The sequence below is a fragment of the Hypomesus nipponensis genome, chromosome 8 (assembly GCF_054491055.1).
Source record: "Hypomesus nipponensis isolate SF chromosome 8, ASM5449105v1, whole genome shotgun sequence".
In the NCBI taxonomy this organism is placed as follows: domain Eukaryota; kingdom Metazoa; phylum Chordata; class Actinopteri; order Osmeriformes; family Osmeridae; genus Hypomesus; species Hypomesus nipponensis.
The window spans coordinates 1,958,220-1,978,253 of record NC_140368.1 but is presented as its reverse complement, the minus strand read 5'-3'; the positions used below and the strand labels follow the sequence as shown (position 1 = coordinate 1,978,253).

General features: G+C 48.2%; 1 protein-coding gene across 2 annotated transcripts in view; it reads left to right on the top strand.

The window, feature by feature from the left end:
* The first annotated feature begins 6,685 nt into the window (after positions 1 to 6,685).
* Positions 6,686 to 20,034, top strand: part of nrp1a (neuropilin 1a) — a 63,510-nt gene continuing 50,161 nt past the window's right edge. Inside the window, exons 1-3 of one of the 2 annotated variants that reach the window (XM_084702757.1) lie at positions 6,686 to 7,179; positions 8,320 to 8,748; positions 10,202 to 10,376. In XM_084702757.1, coding sequence (XP_084558883.1) covers positions 8,682 to 8,748; positions 10,202 to 10,376 — 242 coding nt within the window. In that variant the 5' untranslated portion in view covers positions 6,686 to 7,179; positions 8,320 to 8,681. The remainder of the gene's footprint in view (positions 7,180 to 8,319; positions 8,749 to 10,201; positions 10,377 to 20,034) is intronic. The other variant, XM_084702758.1, reaches the window with a different exon arrangement.

Genomic DNA, 20,034 nt, shown 5'->3' with positions numbered 1-20,034 from the left:
TTTTACGAAAATTAGAAATATGTAGCCGTGCATCACTGCCATACGCAGAGCGACGTGAAATCGATAAGGGAGCATGTTTGTGTGGGTCACGCGCTGGCCACTGAGATAATGATAAAAAAACAAGACAAATGAAGTGTCCTCTTAGCTGCACTTCCTCTGGTGCTGGCTGACAGAGTGATGGAGTCGCTTACTGGGGAAAAAAGGGCAAGACCAGGAACCGCAAGACCTGAACACTTCCTATTACAAGGATCATTTTGAGAACATGTGTGTGTGTGTGTGAAGGCTCTGTAAAGAAGGCAGCTGTGATGTGACATTGATAATGAGTGGCAGGCTGAAGGGAGATAACCTGGATAAAGCCAGGCTTTGAGGACGGACGGACGGGGGGTGGGGGAGAGCCTGGGATAATAACCAGACTGAGACATATCGCTGGATCAGACACTGGCAGCAAAAACAAATGGGGTCATGTGAGGTCAACAGCATCACAGTGTCATTGTCAGACTAGGGCTTGTGTGATTGGGTCCTGGGATGAGAGACAACAAGGGAACGAGAATAGATGTTTCTCAGGAAATTGAATAGAATTACACAACGTTAAATCACCGAATGTTTCATGTTCCATGTCAGTCCTGATCTGGTGTCTTTTGACTGTGGCCTGGTGCTGTCTTCTCTTTAAAAAAAGAAAAAAGGAATCAGTCTGTAGTGATGGCAGATCACAGCAGCGTGAGCGTCTACCAGGGTGGTGTCGTCGGGGCCGTTTTCCCGCCAAGAAACTCTCTTTGAGTGTTGGCTGAAACCTTGTAGCGATTACACCCAGCCATATGGCTTTACATTGAACAAGGCAGCTCGGCTCACTATAATCCGTTTGGCCTTTGTAAAACAGCCACTCTCATCAAATGCTTTATAATTAACCGTAAAATATGACGAGGGGAACAGTGGTGAGCTGTCGCTTTTGTCCGCTGTCCAAGGCGGTGCTGGCTTCCTCTAACAGGATCGTTTCATGATTGCCCCCACCCCCACACCAACCTCCACCCCCAGGCCAATTATGACAGAGTGAAGTATGGGTGGCTTTTCTTTTAGATGTCGCTAATGCTGTTAGAATACCCTGACCTCATGAAGGACACGTCCCTGTTTGACCTTTGAACTCAAGTCCTCTCTCTGTCTTCTCCTTCCTCACCCCTCACACGCTGTGCCGGCTTTCTCTCCTTTCATCCCTCTCTTCCTCTTATTCTTCCTTCTTCTGTCTGTAATGTTCATCTCTCTCTGTCTCCTTCATTCTCTCTCTCTCTGTCTCCCTCATTCTCTCTCTCTCTGTCTATCTCCATCTGTCTCCCTCTCTCTCTGTTTTCCTCTCTCTCTGTCTCTCTCTCCCTCTCTCTCTCTCTCTCTCTTTCTCCCTCTCTCTCTTTGTCTCTCTCTGTCTCCCTCTCTCTCTCTCTCTCTCTGTCTATCTCTCTCCATCTCCTTCTCTCTCTCTCTGTCTCCCTCTCTCTCTGTCTCCCTCTTTCTCTTTGTCTCTCTGTCTCCCTCTCTCTCTCTGTCTATCTCTCTCTGTCTCCCTTTCTCTCTCTCTGTCTCCCTCTCTCTGTCTCCCTCTCTCTTTCTGTCTCCCTCTCTCTCTTTATCTCTCTCTCTCTCTCTCTCTCTGTCTCCCTCTCTCTCCACGCTGTCTCCTGAGAGAGGAGCAGTTAGCCGCGGCGCCCTCCTGCTTGTCTCTCTCTGGACAGGGTGACTTCACAGGAAAGGTTAGGGTTAGGGTTAGGTCTGACATGCAGAGCTGGAGTTGCCCGGCTGGGCGGCGTGCGTGCAGGCAGGATAACAAGCGGAGACATTGACTGAGAAAAAGAAGAAGAAGAAGAAGAGAGTTTAGGAGGTCACAACCATCTGGCAAAGGCAACTCCTGAGCTGGAAGGATGCCCACTTCTGATGAAATAACCCACCTCGAAAAACACCAGGGAAAGACATCCAGCAACATGTTAGGACTGTTGCACTCACCACTAAATGACACAGGGTATGTATTCATAACTTCAGGCATAAGAAAACCCTGGTTTTCTAAATCCACTTCCAGAAAGTAGAAGATGTTGTCTTAGGGAGAAGTTAGTGGATTCTCACACTGTGGTTAGTGCAATCAGAGCAAAGCTTATCTGTGAGTACATGGACTCTCAGCCTATTCCAACTCAGTCAATCAGTAAATGATCTCTCACTCAATCATTAGAGCCGTCATATGACCCTGTGTCAGCACTGACCTAGTGTAGACAGGAATACTCACACACACACTCACACACACTCACACAAACACATCCTTCAAACCTCCATACCTCGACAACCCCATAGCCCCGCTCACTAAACAGTGAGACTGGTAGTGTGAGTCCCCACTGCTTGGACTCTGTCACAATGGACACGGTCTCATCTTGCACAGTATCCCTGTCACTCTGTGGGCTAATCTTCACCATCACAGAGCTATGTGGCATTGTCGGGGTTTCCTGTACTTAATTACAGGGACAGAAGCCATTGTGCTTACTGTGCTGAGGTTTCCGTCTCTATTTCGTCCCATCTTGTCCAGGACTTTAACCTCCATGAGACACAGGCCAGGGGGTTACTAGGCTTACCACCTGTTGTGGTAATTATTGACCAAACAAAGATTGGGAATAGAGATGGAGGGAGTGGGGGGCGAGGGCGGTGGGTTGGTGTGAGGTATCCATTTCAATGGTCAGTTTAGTGTTTTGTTTTCCTTGTCAGGACTGTTATGATGCAACGCCCTGCCTCCGTGCTTAGCAATGGGTCTGCACTGGAGAGGGTTCGTATTGAAGACGAGCGAGACAAAGAATTTCTAGGATGTTCACCAAGGTGATTTTTTCGAGGAAGGTGAAGTCTCATAATTCACGTTGAATGGATTCACAAGAAATCAAATCATCCCTCGCACACAGAGCTGAAGAGGGCTATATCCCAGTGCAATTCCTCATTGACCTACATAGCATTTCTCACTGACAAATCCACTCCCTCTCTACGCCTCTCTCCCTTGCTCTCTTTGTCTCTCTCTCTTTCTGTCTATCTCTCACTCGTTCCCTCTCTCTCTTTGTCTTTCTCTCTCTCTCCCTCTCTCTCTTTGTCTTTCTCTCTCTCTCCCTCTCTCTCTTTGTCTTTCTCTCTCTCCCTCTCTCTCTTTGTCTCACTCTCCCTAGTCTGTCTCTGTTTTGGGGAGGTTCCTGCCATGTTTGATAAGATGTGGTGAGCCGTAAAACAACAAGCCTCCCTAAAATGCACCAAAATCAAGGATACACTAGACTGTTGACCCGTTATGCTCCAGAACGCTAATTAAGCAATGGTGACAATTGTGAGCTTGTGTCTCCAGAAAGGACCGCTTGATTAGGCATTGCAGATTGGGCAATTTTTGTCTGTGATGATGTGAAATAGGGTTGCTGCAAGACTGAGTTGGAAATGAAGGAAGTTAAAGTATGCATCCAATTACAGCACTGTCACACACGCACACACACAACTACACATACACATCTACACACACACACACACACACACAAAGAGATAGACAGACTCAACACACAGATACGTGCACAGATATATTCAACCACGGACACACACATACACTCTGCCTCATCATTAATTCAGGTGCCATCATTCTCCTCCCTCTTCCTCTGTGTAACTCTCAATATTTCCCCGCAACATTATGCATATTTATGCATACATCCTCACCGCTTCGCTAAATGTCACTGTAAATGTGTCTTCTTTTAATGAAGGCGTTTTCATATCTTGTTTTATTTCCTTCCACCTCCTCCAAGTACCTGTGTGTCAGTTTGGTTTCCAGTAGTCCTGAACGTGATCCCTCCCCACACTGTTGTACGTCTATTACCATAACGTCTCTCCAACTTCACTCAACTCTCTCCCTCCTCTTGCTAATTCCATTCACACTTAGTTTCACCTCATCCAAGGGCCCGTAGGAGAAGCGCTACTGTTCCTCCAGACCTTGATCTCTCTCAAGCCCACAGAGAGCCGAGAGAGAGGGGAGTTGTAGGGGTTTCTCAGTTTCCCATGGTGAGCTCCCAGCCGGAGGATCTGACGTTAAAACAGTACCCTCACAGCTCTCTTTGTCTGCAGAAGCTTAGTCGGAGACGGACGGCCGCAGAGCTGGAGCTGTTCGATGTTCTAAAAGTTTGGTATTGACCAACTGACAGGAATATCAATGTGTTCTTTCTCGCAGTTTCACCCCTTCTCTCTTCCGCTCCTTTCCTGCTCTTTGTTTCTACTCTCAAACACCTGTGTCCGCACACAGACACACAAACACACACACAAACAGACACACAAGCACAGACACACCAGCACACAAACCCTGGCATTCCAAAAAAAAGCAAATAGCACAAGACCAGATGAAGGTGTACAATTGTGCCATCCCGCTTGTTCAAGAGTGTGTGAAATGTTCTTAGGGAAATAATTACTAACAGCTGGCAAAAGTGTGAAGTGTAACAACCTCTCTACAGTGTCATCCAAACTGTGCGACTCCAGCATCCATTCATTCAACACACAAACTGAACTTGTACAACCAAAATAGCAATGTTTAAACTGCGGCCATGAGGGAAAAACCCTCTGATTAGAAGGTAACCATGTTTTATATAAGTTAATGGTGTATCCCTAAAAACTACTGCCACAATGTGGTGAAACAAGACCGTGTATTTAAAATTTCCTGTCGGTTAAATCCGCTGCCTATCAGTCAGTAAATATCATCGGAAGAGACGTATTCACGCGGCACAGTGGTCATGCGAGTGACAGTCCAAAATATCACCTGTTTTTACAAAGCAGCGCTAGCCAAGATGAATATAGCCTATGGACCTTACTATCAAAGGGTCCAATATTGACCATCAATTACTTAAAACATTAAGTTCTAATGATGCGTTTTAGAGTTTCTACCTCCAGGTCCGGTCTGTTCTTGGTATATCTGACATCAAGACTGGCATCGCATACCCATTCATTTTGGGCAATGATGAAAATATCGTGGCTTTGTCGTGCAGCTGTAGTCAGAAAACTGACACGAGTTCCGAATAGGAATTGCTGGAAAGACAGTTGGCTGTCTGTCAGCATTTTACTATGCGGCCTAGTAACTGTCAGTTGCCTGCCGTTGGTTGATTTGACCACCCCTGTTGATAAGAAAATGCATAATATTGTTCATCTTGACCCAACGTGTTGGAATATATTAACATCTGTTTTGTTCCACTGGCAATTCTCGTTTAAAGAATGTTAATAAAACAGCCGGCTAATGAAATCAAGCGAACGGATGACTCAACCAGGCCCGAAAATGTAGGCTTTTGTGCCTGGCTAATTATTCCTCAGGAATGTATTAAAGATTAGCGTGGATACGCAGGAGCAAATCCTTTAAACGGCTCCTTTATTGTTCCTTCACAATTCCCCTCATTTCAGATATGGCGGCAGCCGCCCTTGTGAAATTACTCAAGCCCATTGTTCCTATGCCTTGTTATCCGTAAGACACGCGTCTAGTTAAGGCTGCTTTGATTGGAGAGGACCAATACCTCTCTCCAACATTGAGTGTTATCTGCCAAAAGGAGAATTACCATTGCTGGGTGGAATAAGACTATTCATCCATGTAGGAAATAAAACCATTAGCGCAGCTGAAGATCACTGCCTTATCTTGTAACGGTCTTTCAGTTGGAAGCTACACAAAGACGACGTACGTCTATGTTGTTGAGTTCGTTGTAGGCCATCTGTTTATCACTTTATTAATAGGCTTATGTCAAAATTATTTCATCAATGCTTTGATTATGTATTCCACTGAGGCTATTACTTTTGTAATTTACGATATGATTGGGGAAAGTTATGTCTGACAACCATATCCAAACCTGTGTTTGTAAACAGGTCCATCTGAGGCAGATTCTAACCGGGACCCCCAAGTCGACTCGTGACTCCACCTAGAGGTTGGAACGCTAAACGGACCTTTCCATGCGGTTTTTCCCACTAGTTACTGCGGTCAGCCAGTTCATAACTACACACAGCAGACAAGCTGTTTGTTTTTAGTTTTTTCTCTCCAAAGGCGTGCGTTCATCAGGGAACCTGATAAAACATCAGCGTGTCAGCTCGATTTAACCCTATCTGAGAGACTGTCTCCAATACACCTCTAATTCTCTGACCTCACAGCATGCGTGGTAACCCTGGTGCGCCCAATGCTGCTTTCAACAAATCCTTCAATATCACGCCGTTCTAACGCGTTTGATGTTATTAATCTAACTCTGACAACAATAGGCCTTTAAAAGGTTTTAATGAATGCCAAGGCTTCAAAGGTACGTTTTTAACCCACCCCGCGAGAATATTTCAGATTGTACTGTCAATCAATAGCTCAAGTGGTTCTGCACTTGCTTGGCACGCGGGCCAACAACTGAGGTTGCGCACCCTACCCCTCCGTTAGTACGTGTCTTTTGTAGCATAATCTATGCAATAAGGTTCAAGTTACGGCAGGGTAAAGAAACGTTAGTAATTGCGTCTTCAGTAATGTAAGTGAGTACCCTGTGTCCTCCTCGTGCCATAATGTGACGGAGCAGTATTGACGCTGATAACTGCGCGGCAGCACAGCAACTGAATCTGCATCTAGATTGCCCAGGCAACCCCCTGGTGAAGGGGCGTGTGACTGTGTCTCGCTGCCGGAGACTCCAAAATCTCACTATTCACTCTCGAGCGCCCGAGCAGCAAAGAGCAGAGACGCGTAGTGAGGGGAAATAACTTGGTTTATTTTCTAAAGTGAAGGACTCTTTACTGTATCGTGTACAATTCACCTCCGTCAAGCGACCTTTCGGACCCGTTCTATTGTTCGTAAGGGGAAAAAGCCGTAAAGCCATCACCGAGAGAGCAGCGGAGAACCGGTTGTCTGCGCGCGGAGAGTCTCCGGGAATCGCCAGTGTCTAGCAGTCTTGGGTCGGAGGCTGTGCTGCTGGTTCGCACCGGCGTGTGGACGAGCCTATTGATTGCCTGGAAGCACACTTGGAAATCGACTCTCCTCTCGTCAGCGTTTCAAGACCTGTCCCGTAGTCCTGTCGGTGTGTACGGAAACTGGACGGTGGACCGCGTCTACACACAGAGCCCAAACAGGGGCTTGCGGTTTCCTTTCGGTTACCGGAGCCATCCAGTCTGATATCGGATAGCCTACCTGGGATTGCAAGTCCACAGAAGCAGGTGATTGCAATTTTTTTCTTTATAGCCAATAGTCTAAGTGAGTACGTATATCTTACAGATTAGGCTATTTAAATACATAATTTAACTGATATGCGAATGTATCATATACACTGTCATTATAGCAACAGTCTACATTTGTTGGTCCGTCTATAATCTATATAGTGGCATAAAAGAAGAAAAACATGTTGATTTTGGATCCTTTAAAAAAAGAAAAATACTGTCATGCTATTTTATTCATTAGGGTATGTGAGTCGCAGCTGGAATAAGAATAGTGTTGTCTCCGTATCTCTTTGTGTTTAGTCTTATGGCACTTTCGAATCATACTGGCTTTGATGTAAACTTGTATCGATTTCCCCTAATTTTTTTATGTAGCATTTTAATGACTTTTTTTTATGGCGAGGCATACTTTAACAATGGGAATATCTGAACAGTTATTGATGCGTTAAATAACCACTCAAACGCTTGAAATTGGCTAGCAAATCAACTCCTCACGGTAGAAAGAGAGGACTCGATGTCGAATTTAAAATAATCTGTGGATCATTATTTCAGTGTAAGCGTCCCATTTAAAAGCATTTATATTAATAAATAAATTAGGTTGTTTGAGACGCTAACAGGTCGTTTAAGTTTCAGAGGGGCACTGTGATGAGATACGTTTGATTGAAATTGTGTTGAAATGCAGATTAGGTAGACGGCTGATTACTTATTATAGGGACATGTGTAACACAGTCCCCGTAGTAGGTCTCGTCTCACTTTCTATGACAACGTGAAGTGATTGGTCTGGTCCACTGGTGATCCCGGTGAAAGGCATTAAAATCGGTCAGACCAGGACCAGAGTCTACCGCTGTGAGATTTTCATTCCTGTGATCAAGCCAATAAAGACCCCTAATAAATCCTCAGCTAGGCTGTTCAACCGACCAGCTCAACAGAAGAAAAGTGGTCGCAATTTAGGGGGTGTATCCTTCTCTTTAAGTCCCTGTTAGGGCAATGCCATTCGCCAGATGTTAGCATTACCAGTTCGTGTCTTGTCAGATTTGAGAATGAGCAGAGCGCAGGAGGACCTAGCGAGCTTGATTTTCCAATCTGCGCACCTTTGAAAGTATGTATCACTGCTTACACTCAATATTTCTTTCCACTTAACAGCGAAGGATTACCTGTGCCTGGTCATCATTTTTATGACTTAAAACGACAGGGGAATCTTTGGCGTTTTTTTTTCTTCAAATTGTTCTTGATTCGACTTCTTGGAGAGGAAATGGCATCGCCAGTGTTGGAGAGAGGAACTTAACTGGAAGAGGAGAAAGGAAACCGTAGCTGAATGACAGGATGCTAGCGACTTGAGACACATTCAAACGAAATTCAACTGCGTAAAGACACTTCTGCTCTATTTGTTTGCCGTAGGTCTACGTTTTAAAAGAAAGAAAGAAGAAAAATAGCACGGCTTGAGACACCGAGGAAATTTGTTTCGTTTTTGTTTTCTTAATTTTACTTTTTGTGACAAAACAAGGATGCATTGTGGATTAGTTCTGATCCTCTTAATGGGAATCGTCATCTTTGCCAGGGCTTCGAAAAATGGTAAGTGTTACAACTGATACTCTGATACAAGTCTCATCCCAATATTGTAGGATAAACGGTCTCTAAGTAGGCTATCTGATATTTGTAAACTCCTTACGCATTCACCTGTCTATCTAGCCCGCGCTGTAGCCTAGCTCTATAGTCATTATTGTGAACCCTTCAACCAGGTGCATTGAATAGCAGGCTACATTTAGTGTGATACGGTGCATTCCGGTGTCTAGAATATATTTGGGCTATTCATGTTTCCACTTCCAGATGCCTATTTGAACATATTTCAAACATCGTGTTTTGTTGTTTATTATAGCTTTCATATTGAATATAAATTCATTTAGCAGGTTGGCAGATGGCAGAGGCTATAATAAGCTAAAGCATGACTGAGCACGCAAATTAAGATGAATGTAATTTAGTTTAGTCTACTTGAAGAGACTTGCCTTTGAGAAATGCGTGTTATTCTCCAAACCACAGCATAGTCTATCATTGTAAAACGTTGGATACGGATAAAGATGTGAATACTGTAAGACAAAAATATGACTAAAATCTCTGCGTACATCAAAACCATAAACTAACAATATTAGACTAGTTGTCCGACGAACAAAAACATGTTCGTAACCAACAGCCTAGCTAAACCTATTTATTTCAATTGAATTACGCGCATTGATATAAACATTTTGGAATGAAGCACTTCACAACAGGTTTTAGACTGATCCGTGGTTTCCCATGGCAAGGTAACTGGTTTTGCACGAGCTGATCTGTGCTCCGTTGCCTAAACTAATCTCATTAATCTCAGCAGGGGCTAATCCTGTGGAATTAAGATGGTAACATTAAAGTGGTGTCCAACTCGCGCGAATAGATTATATTTGTGAATTATATATCTAGATAAATAATAACATTTCAACTGCATTCCCAATCTTTCAAGCTGTATAGGCAAAACAACTTTAAAGTCAATCTCCATCAGAACACACTTTTTTTTTTTCACTCACGCGTGCATTTACAATTTCGTTTAGAAATGTCGAGGTTATAGTTTCAGTTATAAGAAATTAGCTACTCATTGCACGGTTTTACACGTCACGGGGAGGATAAACGTTGTTGATTTTGACATTAAACGCAGAGGAAGTTCAGTCGGATGTTGGACAAGCGAGTGAAGGAACTACAGACTAATCCAATATTGGCCCAAGTAGTGTAGAAATATGGACATACTGAAGTTGTACTCTGTACTGTAATCATGACTCAATCATGACCGGACATTTTTTATAAACCCCAAACCCTGTGAGTTTAACGCAAATAAAGTGTTTCATTCAACGGAATCTTTTTTTAATGAATCATTATGTTTTGTGAATATAATCTAATCCATATTAAATGCTTCGTGACTGGGCTCTGTGTGAACCCTGGGGTTGCATGTGTAACGCTGCGATTTGAACCTTCTTTAAGAACGTTATCTTTCTCTTTCATGCAGACAAGTGTGGGGATAACATCCGAATCACGAGCGCAAACTACCTCACTTCCCCTGGCTACCCGGCGTCATATTTTCAATCTCAGAAATGCGTGTGGGTGATAACGGCGCCGGGACCTCACCAGCGGATCCTAATCAACTTCAACCCGCATTTTGATCTCGAGGACCGCGAGTGCAAGTAAGTCAGCCACCTTGAGCTCATCCATATTGTACATTAAACTGCGCCATCTAGTGGCGGTGGAATTCTTAAGCTCAAGCGTTTACTGGGGCTCCGGGACAAGGAATGACTTTCTACAGCAACTTAACTTGAGTGTTGTGCTACTTAAAATATTAAGAAACATTTTTTGATTTGTTTACCTCAGAACGTAAAGCTGTTCGTTCATAAACCGTTGCTTGCTGTATGGTTTATCAGTCTAGAAGTTTACGGAAACATGACCGCTACTTTCCGTAACTATTAGGTAAAGTCACATATCCGTATTTCACTTTGAAGCTGGAAACTGTTATGCCACACACGGGCTAAACGGTCTGGTTAACCTGTTGTCAAAAGGGCGTAAGCCGCTGAAACCGGAGAGTGCCGGTAATGTGATGAGCCCATGTCAGAGTTGCCCTGAGGTGAGCTGGGTTTGGTCGGACAGCCCCAGACGGTGCCTCAGTCCCGCTCCGCTCCTTCTCCAGGTTGTGTTTACCCCTCAGGGCAAGGGTGAAGCGAGCTGCTGGATCCTGTTACTGTATCCCAGCTCCACCCAACCTGGGCTCCACTATCCTTTGTGTTGATTCAATGCTATGAAACATCCTCTTTTTTATCCTGATATCTGCTACTTTAGTGCTCCATAAACCTTTTTGAAATGTATGGTCTGGATGACTGGTGTGGACTTCCAGAGGGGTGGCTCCTTGTGTTGATCTGGGTCAGGTTTCACCAGCAAGGGACCCGTTAAACTGTCCTGGAGCCCAGGGTTATAGTAGAGTAGACACAGGGACAGGAAACAATACTCATGTTAATGAAATTAGTCAGGAATGGATTTCCTGTGTTTAAACACACAGTAAAAATGTTCAGCCTTGAGGCACGTATGCGATGTCTTGTATTTCCAGGTTGAAAGACAGTAAGTGGAGGGTATTGCGGGAGGCCTGTGATCATTTACAAATGAGTTTTGTGTGCTTTCATTCAGCTACCATTGAAGTTTTCTGGACGGGATTCTTGGTTAATTGGTTGTTCATACACATTGGAGGATGTGGATATCTCGCTCTCTCTCTCTCTGTCTGTTTTCTACTCACCCTACGTTCTACTCAACCAAATGTGCTTATTATGTTTGGAGTGAAGCCAGTGGGTGTAATGCCAATCGAGTGGTCACGGACTATAAACTGGAGCGCCAGGGGAAACACTAACATCTAACCTGAAGAGACGTCTGTGAAACTTAATCAAGTCACCAGTGATTCATGTGGCTCGTGCAGTGCATTATGGGAGAAACACGGTCAGCTCAACCTCAAGGGCTTCTTCTCCTTCTATTTGAACTCTAACTGTTGGAAGCTGTTTAATTTTGAATGTTTTAATGGAGCAGTTTCAACTGACGGTTAGTTCCACTTCACTCTCTCACCTTGTAACAAGTCCATTCAGTAAAGTGGAACTGGACAGGCTGTGACATTGAAAACCTATTTTTTCCCCCTTTTTTCTTAGCATTCCCTCCTTTGCGAAATAATGGCGCAAAGTAAAGTGAAGGAGGTCATTGTTGCTAATAGCTGAAGGGACGTTTCCCTGATAAGTTAATTAGAGTTGGGGACAGACACATGCACCCCAGCATTGTATCCACAGACAGTAGCTGGTGTTCTGAATCCAGCGGGGCATACAAGTGTTCCAGTCGCAGCTCCGCTCAGCAAAACACCCCTTATATAATGGAAACTGATGCGAGCCAGAATGGCTTCCTTATCAGATGGACCAGAGGGGGACAGAAGGGAAGCTACAATGCTTCACCAGCGCTGCCTGCCACCTAATTAGCCACTAAATGGAACACACATGCTCCACATGTTCCCCAACATGGTTGTTATCAGCTAACCAAACAAGCAGCACTCAGGGTTTGGGATTTTATGGAGACAGGAAAGTGCCTAGTTCTCCTTTTCTCCTCGCACGCGTGTGCTCTAAAGGGGGGTTTGTTTGGAAAGTGCACGGCTCGGGTCCTGAGAGCCCGGGGGAAACCACTTCATCAGCCAGATAAGGGCCGTCCTGGCTGACTAAGTGAGCGGGCCAGATCAGAACGTGGAACGTGTTTACTCTTTCACGCACTGCTGTGTACTTGTGTAGAGAGAGAGAGGGGGGGGGGGAATCAGGAGGGAGGGTTAGCTGGCTGTGCCACCTTGCTCACTCAGTTAATGAAGTTTGAGGGAAAAGCTGACCCCTGTCACAGAAAACATCTGAAGTGAATGACCTCTGAAGTTCCCAGGAGGAAGTGATCCTGGCCGCTCTGAGAGAAGAGCAAGCGTGTGTTCCTGGTCCTCAGCAGGATCCAGTCCCATCTGATAAAGCTACGTAGCTTGTCAAGCTGTGGTGGCTTGAGAGAAGGACGTTTGGATGGAAACGGATTCCTAAACAACTGACCGACGGGTTTCACTAATGGCGCAGAGAGGGTTAAATTCTAATTAGAATACAGAGAACGTGCTTGTTTCTCATACAACTCATTTTCAGGTTCAGACTTTGAGTTGATCGTTTTTAAAATCAGCTTGTTGTATTTTTCATCCAAAAAACCTGCAAAAATAGTTCCTTCTCTATCTCTTTCTCTGGATGCTGTGTTGGAATCAACCTTTCAGCCATCTGATGTGCTGTTGACAGTGCTATGAATCATTGATGGGTTTGGATTTGCTGACCAAACTAGAAAACAGACAGATATCTCCTCAGCTTGTCCTGAATTCTCCCGCAGCTACATGGAAGACCGCTGCAGTCGAGCCCTCTAAAGGAGGTCTCTGAGAAGTAGTGAAACGGAGAGAGAGAGTGAGCGAGAGGGAGAACGAGGGAAAAAAAAACGAAAGAATGAGGGTCTCTCTCTCTCTCTCTACTCTCTCTCAGTGCCTGCCTAGTATGTTTGATGGACCTCGAAGAACACTGAATTCCTGTGTGACAGCCCTGGCAGCCCTGGTTCTGTGAGGCAGGCGGTGGGTGGAGGGGTTGTGCGGGCGTGAGGTGGAGAGAGAGAGAGAGCTGGGGGGGGAATATTCAGGGAATGCCTTCTGAAGAAGTCCTCTCTTTGTGGCAGAGAAGCAGCGAAAGCCTCAGCTGCTCCTCTGAAGTGACTCTGCTCCTCACTCCCCTGCTAGCTGCCTGTAACCCGAGGCTCGAAAAAGCGCTCCCTCCCTCTCTTCTCTTTAATTGTGACCCCCCCCCCCCTCCATCCCTCCCCCCCCCATCCCCCCCCACCGCCCCTCCTCCCTGTGGTGGAGCCCAGTAGTGCTGCAGTGCCTGCTGGGAAGGCAAATACCCTCCGCTGTGCTCTTAGACAATACACATCCTGCCGACCCGCCCTCCTCAGCCTGTCTGCCTGCCTGCTTGCCCTTGCCCAGGCATTCCTGACCAGCCCAGTCCTGGACTACCAACAAACATGACTGACTGCTGGAGGCAAAGATACTTAACCCCCGAGATTGCATTTTCTTTTATACGTGTCCTTTTGTTAAGCTAAATCTAAAGTCCCTGACTCATAGGTTCATGCTATTCTGACATGTTTAACAATGAGGGCCACCTGTTCCTCTGAGAGGAAAGAGGGAGAGAGGAGAGGAGGGGTGTGGGTGCTCGTGAGGTGAGGAGAACAGAGGAGGAGACACGTGACTGATGTGAACGTTCTTCCGTTGATGAGCACGTCTCCACAGTGCACGTTGAGGTGCTGTTGTGAAGCTCCGTGATGCTGGGGGGAGGCAGTGGGACCCCGCTCCCCTCTGTTAAGGCTCCGTGGCTGGGGACAGAGCACTGTAACTCTCCCTGGGTCCCCTGGAGCCTGCCTTCACTGCCCTAGCAGGCCCTCACGCTCCTCAGCAACAGCCAGGCTGCCAGGACCAGGCTGCCAGGGAGAGATGCCTGCTCGTTTATCAGCCGTCGTCATGGAGAGAAAATAAACAAGGCAGGAATGCAACCGGCCTATTTAATCTTCCGTCGGTGGAGCTGTTCAAACTGCCATGGCTCTGACCTATCAGGACCAGGGGAGGAAGCCAGTGACCTATCAGGACCAGGGGAGGAAACCAGTGACCTATCAGGACCAGGGGAGGAAACCAGTGACCTATCAGGACCAGGGGAAGAAGCCAGTGACCTATGAGGACCAGGGGAGGAAGCCAGTCAACAGCCCAGACACTTACAGCCTGTTAACGGACATGACTGCTGCTGCTGTTGATGTGTGCTCCCTTTTTTGTGTTGTTTTTTAAGTATGTGTCAGTAAAACATTGAGCGGCGGATCAAAGCGTTGTGTTCCAATCACAGTGCCAGATGAAATGCTGAGAGTGGCATTGTCTCTCTTTAACTGCCGGCTTTGACAATGGCAGCTCAAATTATGCACCTGCATATTTCATCTTACAATGGCTCCCTGCGATGCCTTACAAAAGGAAGTGCATTATACTGCAAATTACACTGCAGCAGTGTGTCTTTGGAAAAGGCTGCTGTCGCCAGCACCACTCAGAGCAATTTACTTTAAAGGAAGTTGTTTAGCCTTCCCCACAATTATCACAAATCATGATGTCCCATCGTGTTCAGAACTTAAAATAACACAAAGGAAAAGTCAGATTTAAACATTGGAAGCTGGCAGAAGTTAAGGAGACAGGTGACCTATTAAAAGATCTGTAAATAGCTTCTCTCAAATGCAAGCCTGTCTGTTAGACCCCCAGAGAGAAGCTCACCCCTGTTAGGATCCGGAGGGCACAGCAGAGAGAGAGAGGGAGAGTGATATTGGAAACCTACTGACCTCTCTCCCCGCTCACTTGTCTCTCCCTCTATTTTTCTCTCCCCAATTTTTCCTTTTCCTTTTACTCTCTCCGTCTATTTCTTTTCCTCTCCCTCTCAATCTCTCTCTCTCTTCCTCTCTCTTCCTCGGAGGGTTAATGGTGGTCCTCTTTGGTTAATGAGCAGGATTAAAGTGTATGTGTGCGTAAGGGTGTGTGTGTGGCCGAGGCCAGGGGTACTACCGGAAAAGTGTTCACCTTGGCCGGCGTTGGAAGGGCAGCCTGATTGAAAAGCTTTCTCCCCGTGGCATCTGCTGTGCTCCCCGCTGCTCTGTCACTGCTTTGATTCATGCACACCCTCCTCACTCACACCACGAGCCTCTACTCCTCACTGCAGGGGGGGGAGAGGGAGAGGGAGGTGGAGGAGGTGGGAGGTGGGGGAGGAGGAGATGGAGGAGGGAGGTGGGGGAGGGAGGTGGGGGAAGAGGAGATTAAGGAGGGAGGTGGGGTAGGAGGAGGTGGAGGAGGGAGGGGAGGAGGACGGTGGTGGGGGAGATGGAGGAGGGAGGTGAGGGAGGAGGAGGTGGAGGAGGGAGGTGGGGGAGAGGGAGAAGGAGGTGGGGGAAGAGGAGAGGGAGGTCATAAATCATAAATAAACACAATTCCAATCTCCATGTTATGTAGTGGGAGTGAGTTCCCCCTGTCCTGCTCTGGAAGTGTTCTCTGACTGGGGGAGTTGTCCTCCCATGTTGACTCAGGATGGAGGATGTTAGATATGTCTGGCAGCAGCCTGCCTCATGTTTCCAGCTCCGCTCAGAGCCCTGGAAGCTGCCCTATATGGAAGTTTCTACAGAACCATGTCGCAGACAACACCGACGAAAGGATTTCGGTCTGCACTTGAAAAAAAAGAAAGAAATGTTTGTATTAATCCGAAGCAGACTCTCAGAAGGAGCTGCGTGAGAAACTTGTGTGATTAGAGAACAACACAGTCATCTTCCAACTCTATCTGGACATGCATCTAGAGACTGCAAGAAACTCACACTCATTTTCCTTTCCAGCTCAGATGAAAAAACATCAAAAGCGAGGCCTTGTAATTCAATACCGTGTTCTGTTTCCAGAGACGTCTGCAGTGCGAGCTCATGGGTTCTGTTGGATCTGTGTAATATGATTAGCAACAGGGTTCCTCTGCTCTCCTTACTCTGTGTCCATGGAAGACACTCTTAACTGTTTCTTTTCTCTCTCTCAGGGTATACAGCTTTGTGTGCGAAAATAGATAGAAATGACTGCCCATGAGTAACAAGGGATTCGTTCGAAAACAATATCTCCCCACTCTCTCGTCATTCTATCCCCTTCCTCCGTTCCCAGGGAGAGAAAGAGCTGCTTCTTTAATTGATGAGGGCCTATTGAAGCTGTTGATTCCTAATACAGCATGTCCAAGCATGTCGGCCATGTTTAGTTTACTGCCCTGCCTTGAATGGTGCTCTTGATTTTGATGGATGAGCTCTGAGTGTGTTTGTTGCCCTAACGGCTGCATACTTAGCTGAGCAGCAGGGAGGGAAGAGGTGGTGTGTGTGTGTGTGTGTGTGTGTGGGAGGGAGGGAGGGAGGGAGGGAGGGAGGGAGGGAGGGAGGGAGGGAGGGAGGGAGGGAGGGAGGGAGGGAGGGAGGGAGGGAGGGAGGGAGGGAGGGAGGGAGGGAGGGAGGGAGGGAGGGAGGGAGGGAGGGGGGGGGGGAAGAGGGGGTGTCAACAGAGGCCTGTTTCATCTTCTATCCCTGGGAGAGAGGGGCAGATCAGATTCTTTCAGTCAGGTGAAACGGCAGTTGAGTTCAGCAGGTCTTCCGGTGTTCCGGCCTGCATCTCCAGGGTTCTCTGTGTTTGTGCACGTGACACTTGTCCCTCACTCGTGTGTGTACCTCCCTCCCTACCTCTCTCCCTCTCTCCCTCTCTCCCTCTCTCCCTCTCTCCCTCCCTCCCTCCCTCCCTCCCTCCCTCCCTCCCTCCCTCCCTCCCTCCCTCCCTCCCTCCCTCCCTCCCTCCCTCCCTCCCTCCCTCCCTCCCTCCCTCCCTCCCTCCCTCCCTCCCTCCCTCCCTCCCTCCCTCCCTCCCTCCCTCCCTCCCTCCCTCCCTCCCTCCCTCCTTCCTTCCTTCCTTCCTTCCCTCCCTCCCTCCCTCCCTCCCTCCCTCCCTCCCTCCCTCCCTCCCTCCCTCCCTCCCTCCCTCCCTCCCTCCCTCCCTCCCTCCCTCTCTCTCTCTCTCTCTCTCTCTCTCTCTCTCTCTCTCTCTCTCTCTCTCTCTCTCTCTCCCTCCCTTCCAAACCCTGATGTGGGCTACGTCGTCGTGTGAGCTCCAAGCAGACAGTGATGGATGGAGTCTGCGCCCTGCTGCGTTCTGATTAAGTTAGAGCCTCTCCACTTCCACAGGCCTGTGTTTGCTCTCCACTTGATGTGCTCTCTCTGGGACCCCGGCCCTGGCACACCAAGCCCCGGGCCAGGCCGCTTTGTGTGCTGCGGTCAACTGTCGCCCACTTTTTTCTCACGGTGGAATTCTTCTTGCTTTGATGGCTGCAATGGTACAAGGACTATACATTCAGCCGCACCCCCTAAGGATCTTTTAATGCCCCATCACAGCGGGGTGTCAGTTGGCCCTCACAGTGCCCCCCCCCCCCCACACACACACACACACACACACACACACACACACACATGCCTCAAGTCACACCAAAGCTTCAACAGAGGAACAGCCCCAAATGAGCAGACTCTCCAAAGTACATTACAAACCCTCTTGAGGATTTCCACATTAGTATCTGAGCTCAGCTCTGCCGACCGCCCCAGCACCCATCCACCAGGGTCTGGCAGGGCCCTAGGCACCCATCCACCAGGGTCTGACAGGGCCCTAGGCACCCATCCACCAGGGGCTGGCAGGGCCCTAGGCACCCATCCACCAGGGGCTGGCAGGGCCCACACGGACACAGCTAATTGCTGTCCGGCCGTGCTCCAAGTTGGCAGATCAGCAGAGTGGGTGGTACAGTGAAACGGAGAGGTCAGCTTGCCCTCCAAAAAGCCTGGCAGGGGAGCTGGCCATCAGCTCTCTGATCAGCTTAAAGTGCCAGCCCCGTGCCAACTGCCTGACAACCTTGTGCCCCCCCCCCTGGCCTCGCCCTGGCCCACGGCTGTGGCAGAGATGTGCTGGTTGGCACCCGCCCTGGCACCCGCCCTGGCAGCGGGAACTGTTTGGCTTCAGAAGCGTGTGAAAGATAGAAAGTGAGAAGGTAAAAAGAGAACAAGGGTAGAGGTTGAGAAAGAAGAGTCAGCAGGGGTGATCAGAGAGAGAGAGAGAGAGAGGGAGACAGAGAGAGAGAGAGAGAGAGAGAGCTGTAGAGAGAGGGAAGTTGTCTCGATGCTTCTAGTTGGCGATCGATCAGAAGTCTATTCAGCCATGCTGACAAACATGGCAAATTTCACATCCCTCTCTCTTCCTCTTCTTCCTCCTGAACACAAACAGCTGGGAGTAGAACACGGCAGCCTATCTGATAGTTATGTGTGTGTGCTTAGGTGTGTCTGCGTGCATGGAAGAGAAATACTGAGAGCCTTACTCTGTTCCAACCTCTGTTCTACATCCAGCCTCTGTCTCATCCCCCGCCCCAGTCCCAGCCTCTCTCCCAGCCTCTCTCTCTGCCTGTACTCTTCCAGCTGTCTGGCCAGTTGACCTTGTTGGGGTCAGAAGGTCTTAGCCTTCGTAATGCGACTAGGCTGTCCTCAGGGTACGCTGGGAGAGGCCGGAGGGAGGATAGAGGGAGAGGAAGAGAGAGAGGGGAGGGAGGATAGAGGGAGAGGAAGAGAGAGAGGGGAGGGAGGATAGAGTGAGAGGAAGAGAGAGAGAGGGGAGGGAGGATAGAGGGAGAGGAAGAGAGAGAGGGGAGGGAGGATAGAGGGAGAGGAAGAGAGAGAGGGAGGGAGGATAGAGGGAGAGGAAGAGAGAGAGGGGAGGGAGGATAGAGGGAGAGGAAGAGAGAGAGGGGAGGGAGGATAGAGGGAGAGGAAGAGAGAGAGGGGAGGGAGGATAGAGGGAGAGGAAGAGAGAGAGGGGAGGGAGGATAGAGGGAGAGGAAGAGAGAGAGGGGAGGGAGGGAGGATAGAGTGAGAGGAAGAGAGAGAGAGGGGAGGGAGGATAGAGGGAGAGGAAGAGAGAGAGGGGAGGGAGGGAGGATAGAGTGAGAGGAAGAGAGAGAGAGGGGAGGGAGGATAGAGGGAGAGGAAGAGAGAGAGGGGAGGGAGGATAGAGGGAGAGGAAGAGAGAGAGGGGAGGGAGGATAGAGGGAGAGGAAGAGAGAGAGGGGAGGGAGGATAGAGGGAGAGGAAGAGAGAGAGGGGAGGGAGGATAGAGGGAGAGGAAGAGAGAGAGGGGAGGGAGGGAGGATAGAGTGAGAGGAAGAGAGAGAGAGGGGAGGGAGGGAGGGAGGGAGGGAGGGAGGGAGGATAGAGGGAGAGGAAGAGAGAGAGGGGAGGGAGTATAGAGGGAGAGGAAGAGAGAGAGGGGAGGGAGAGAAGGATGGTCCTTTTAACTGAATAACTCCCAGTGCAGTTATTACCCCTACCACTGCCCCCCCCCCCCGCCCTCTAGCCAGCATGGAGACAGTTAACAGAATGAAGAGACTTCTGAAAGGAGGGAGGGAGAGAGGGAAGGAGGGAGAGAGAAAGAGAAAGAGAATCCTCATGCCACACTGACCCTCTGACCGAGACCTACAGCGTTATTCATGTTGGCACCCATTAGCAACTACTATCTCTCTCTCTTTCCCCCCCCGCCTCTCTCTCTCTCTCCCCCTCTCTCTATTACCCCTGTCCCTTTATTCCTCCACTCTCCTTCCATCCAGCCCCCTCCCCTCCTCCACATCATTCATTGTGGAGAGGAAGGAGTCTGGAGCATCACCCAGAGGC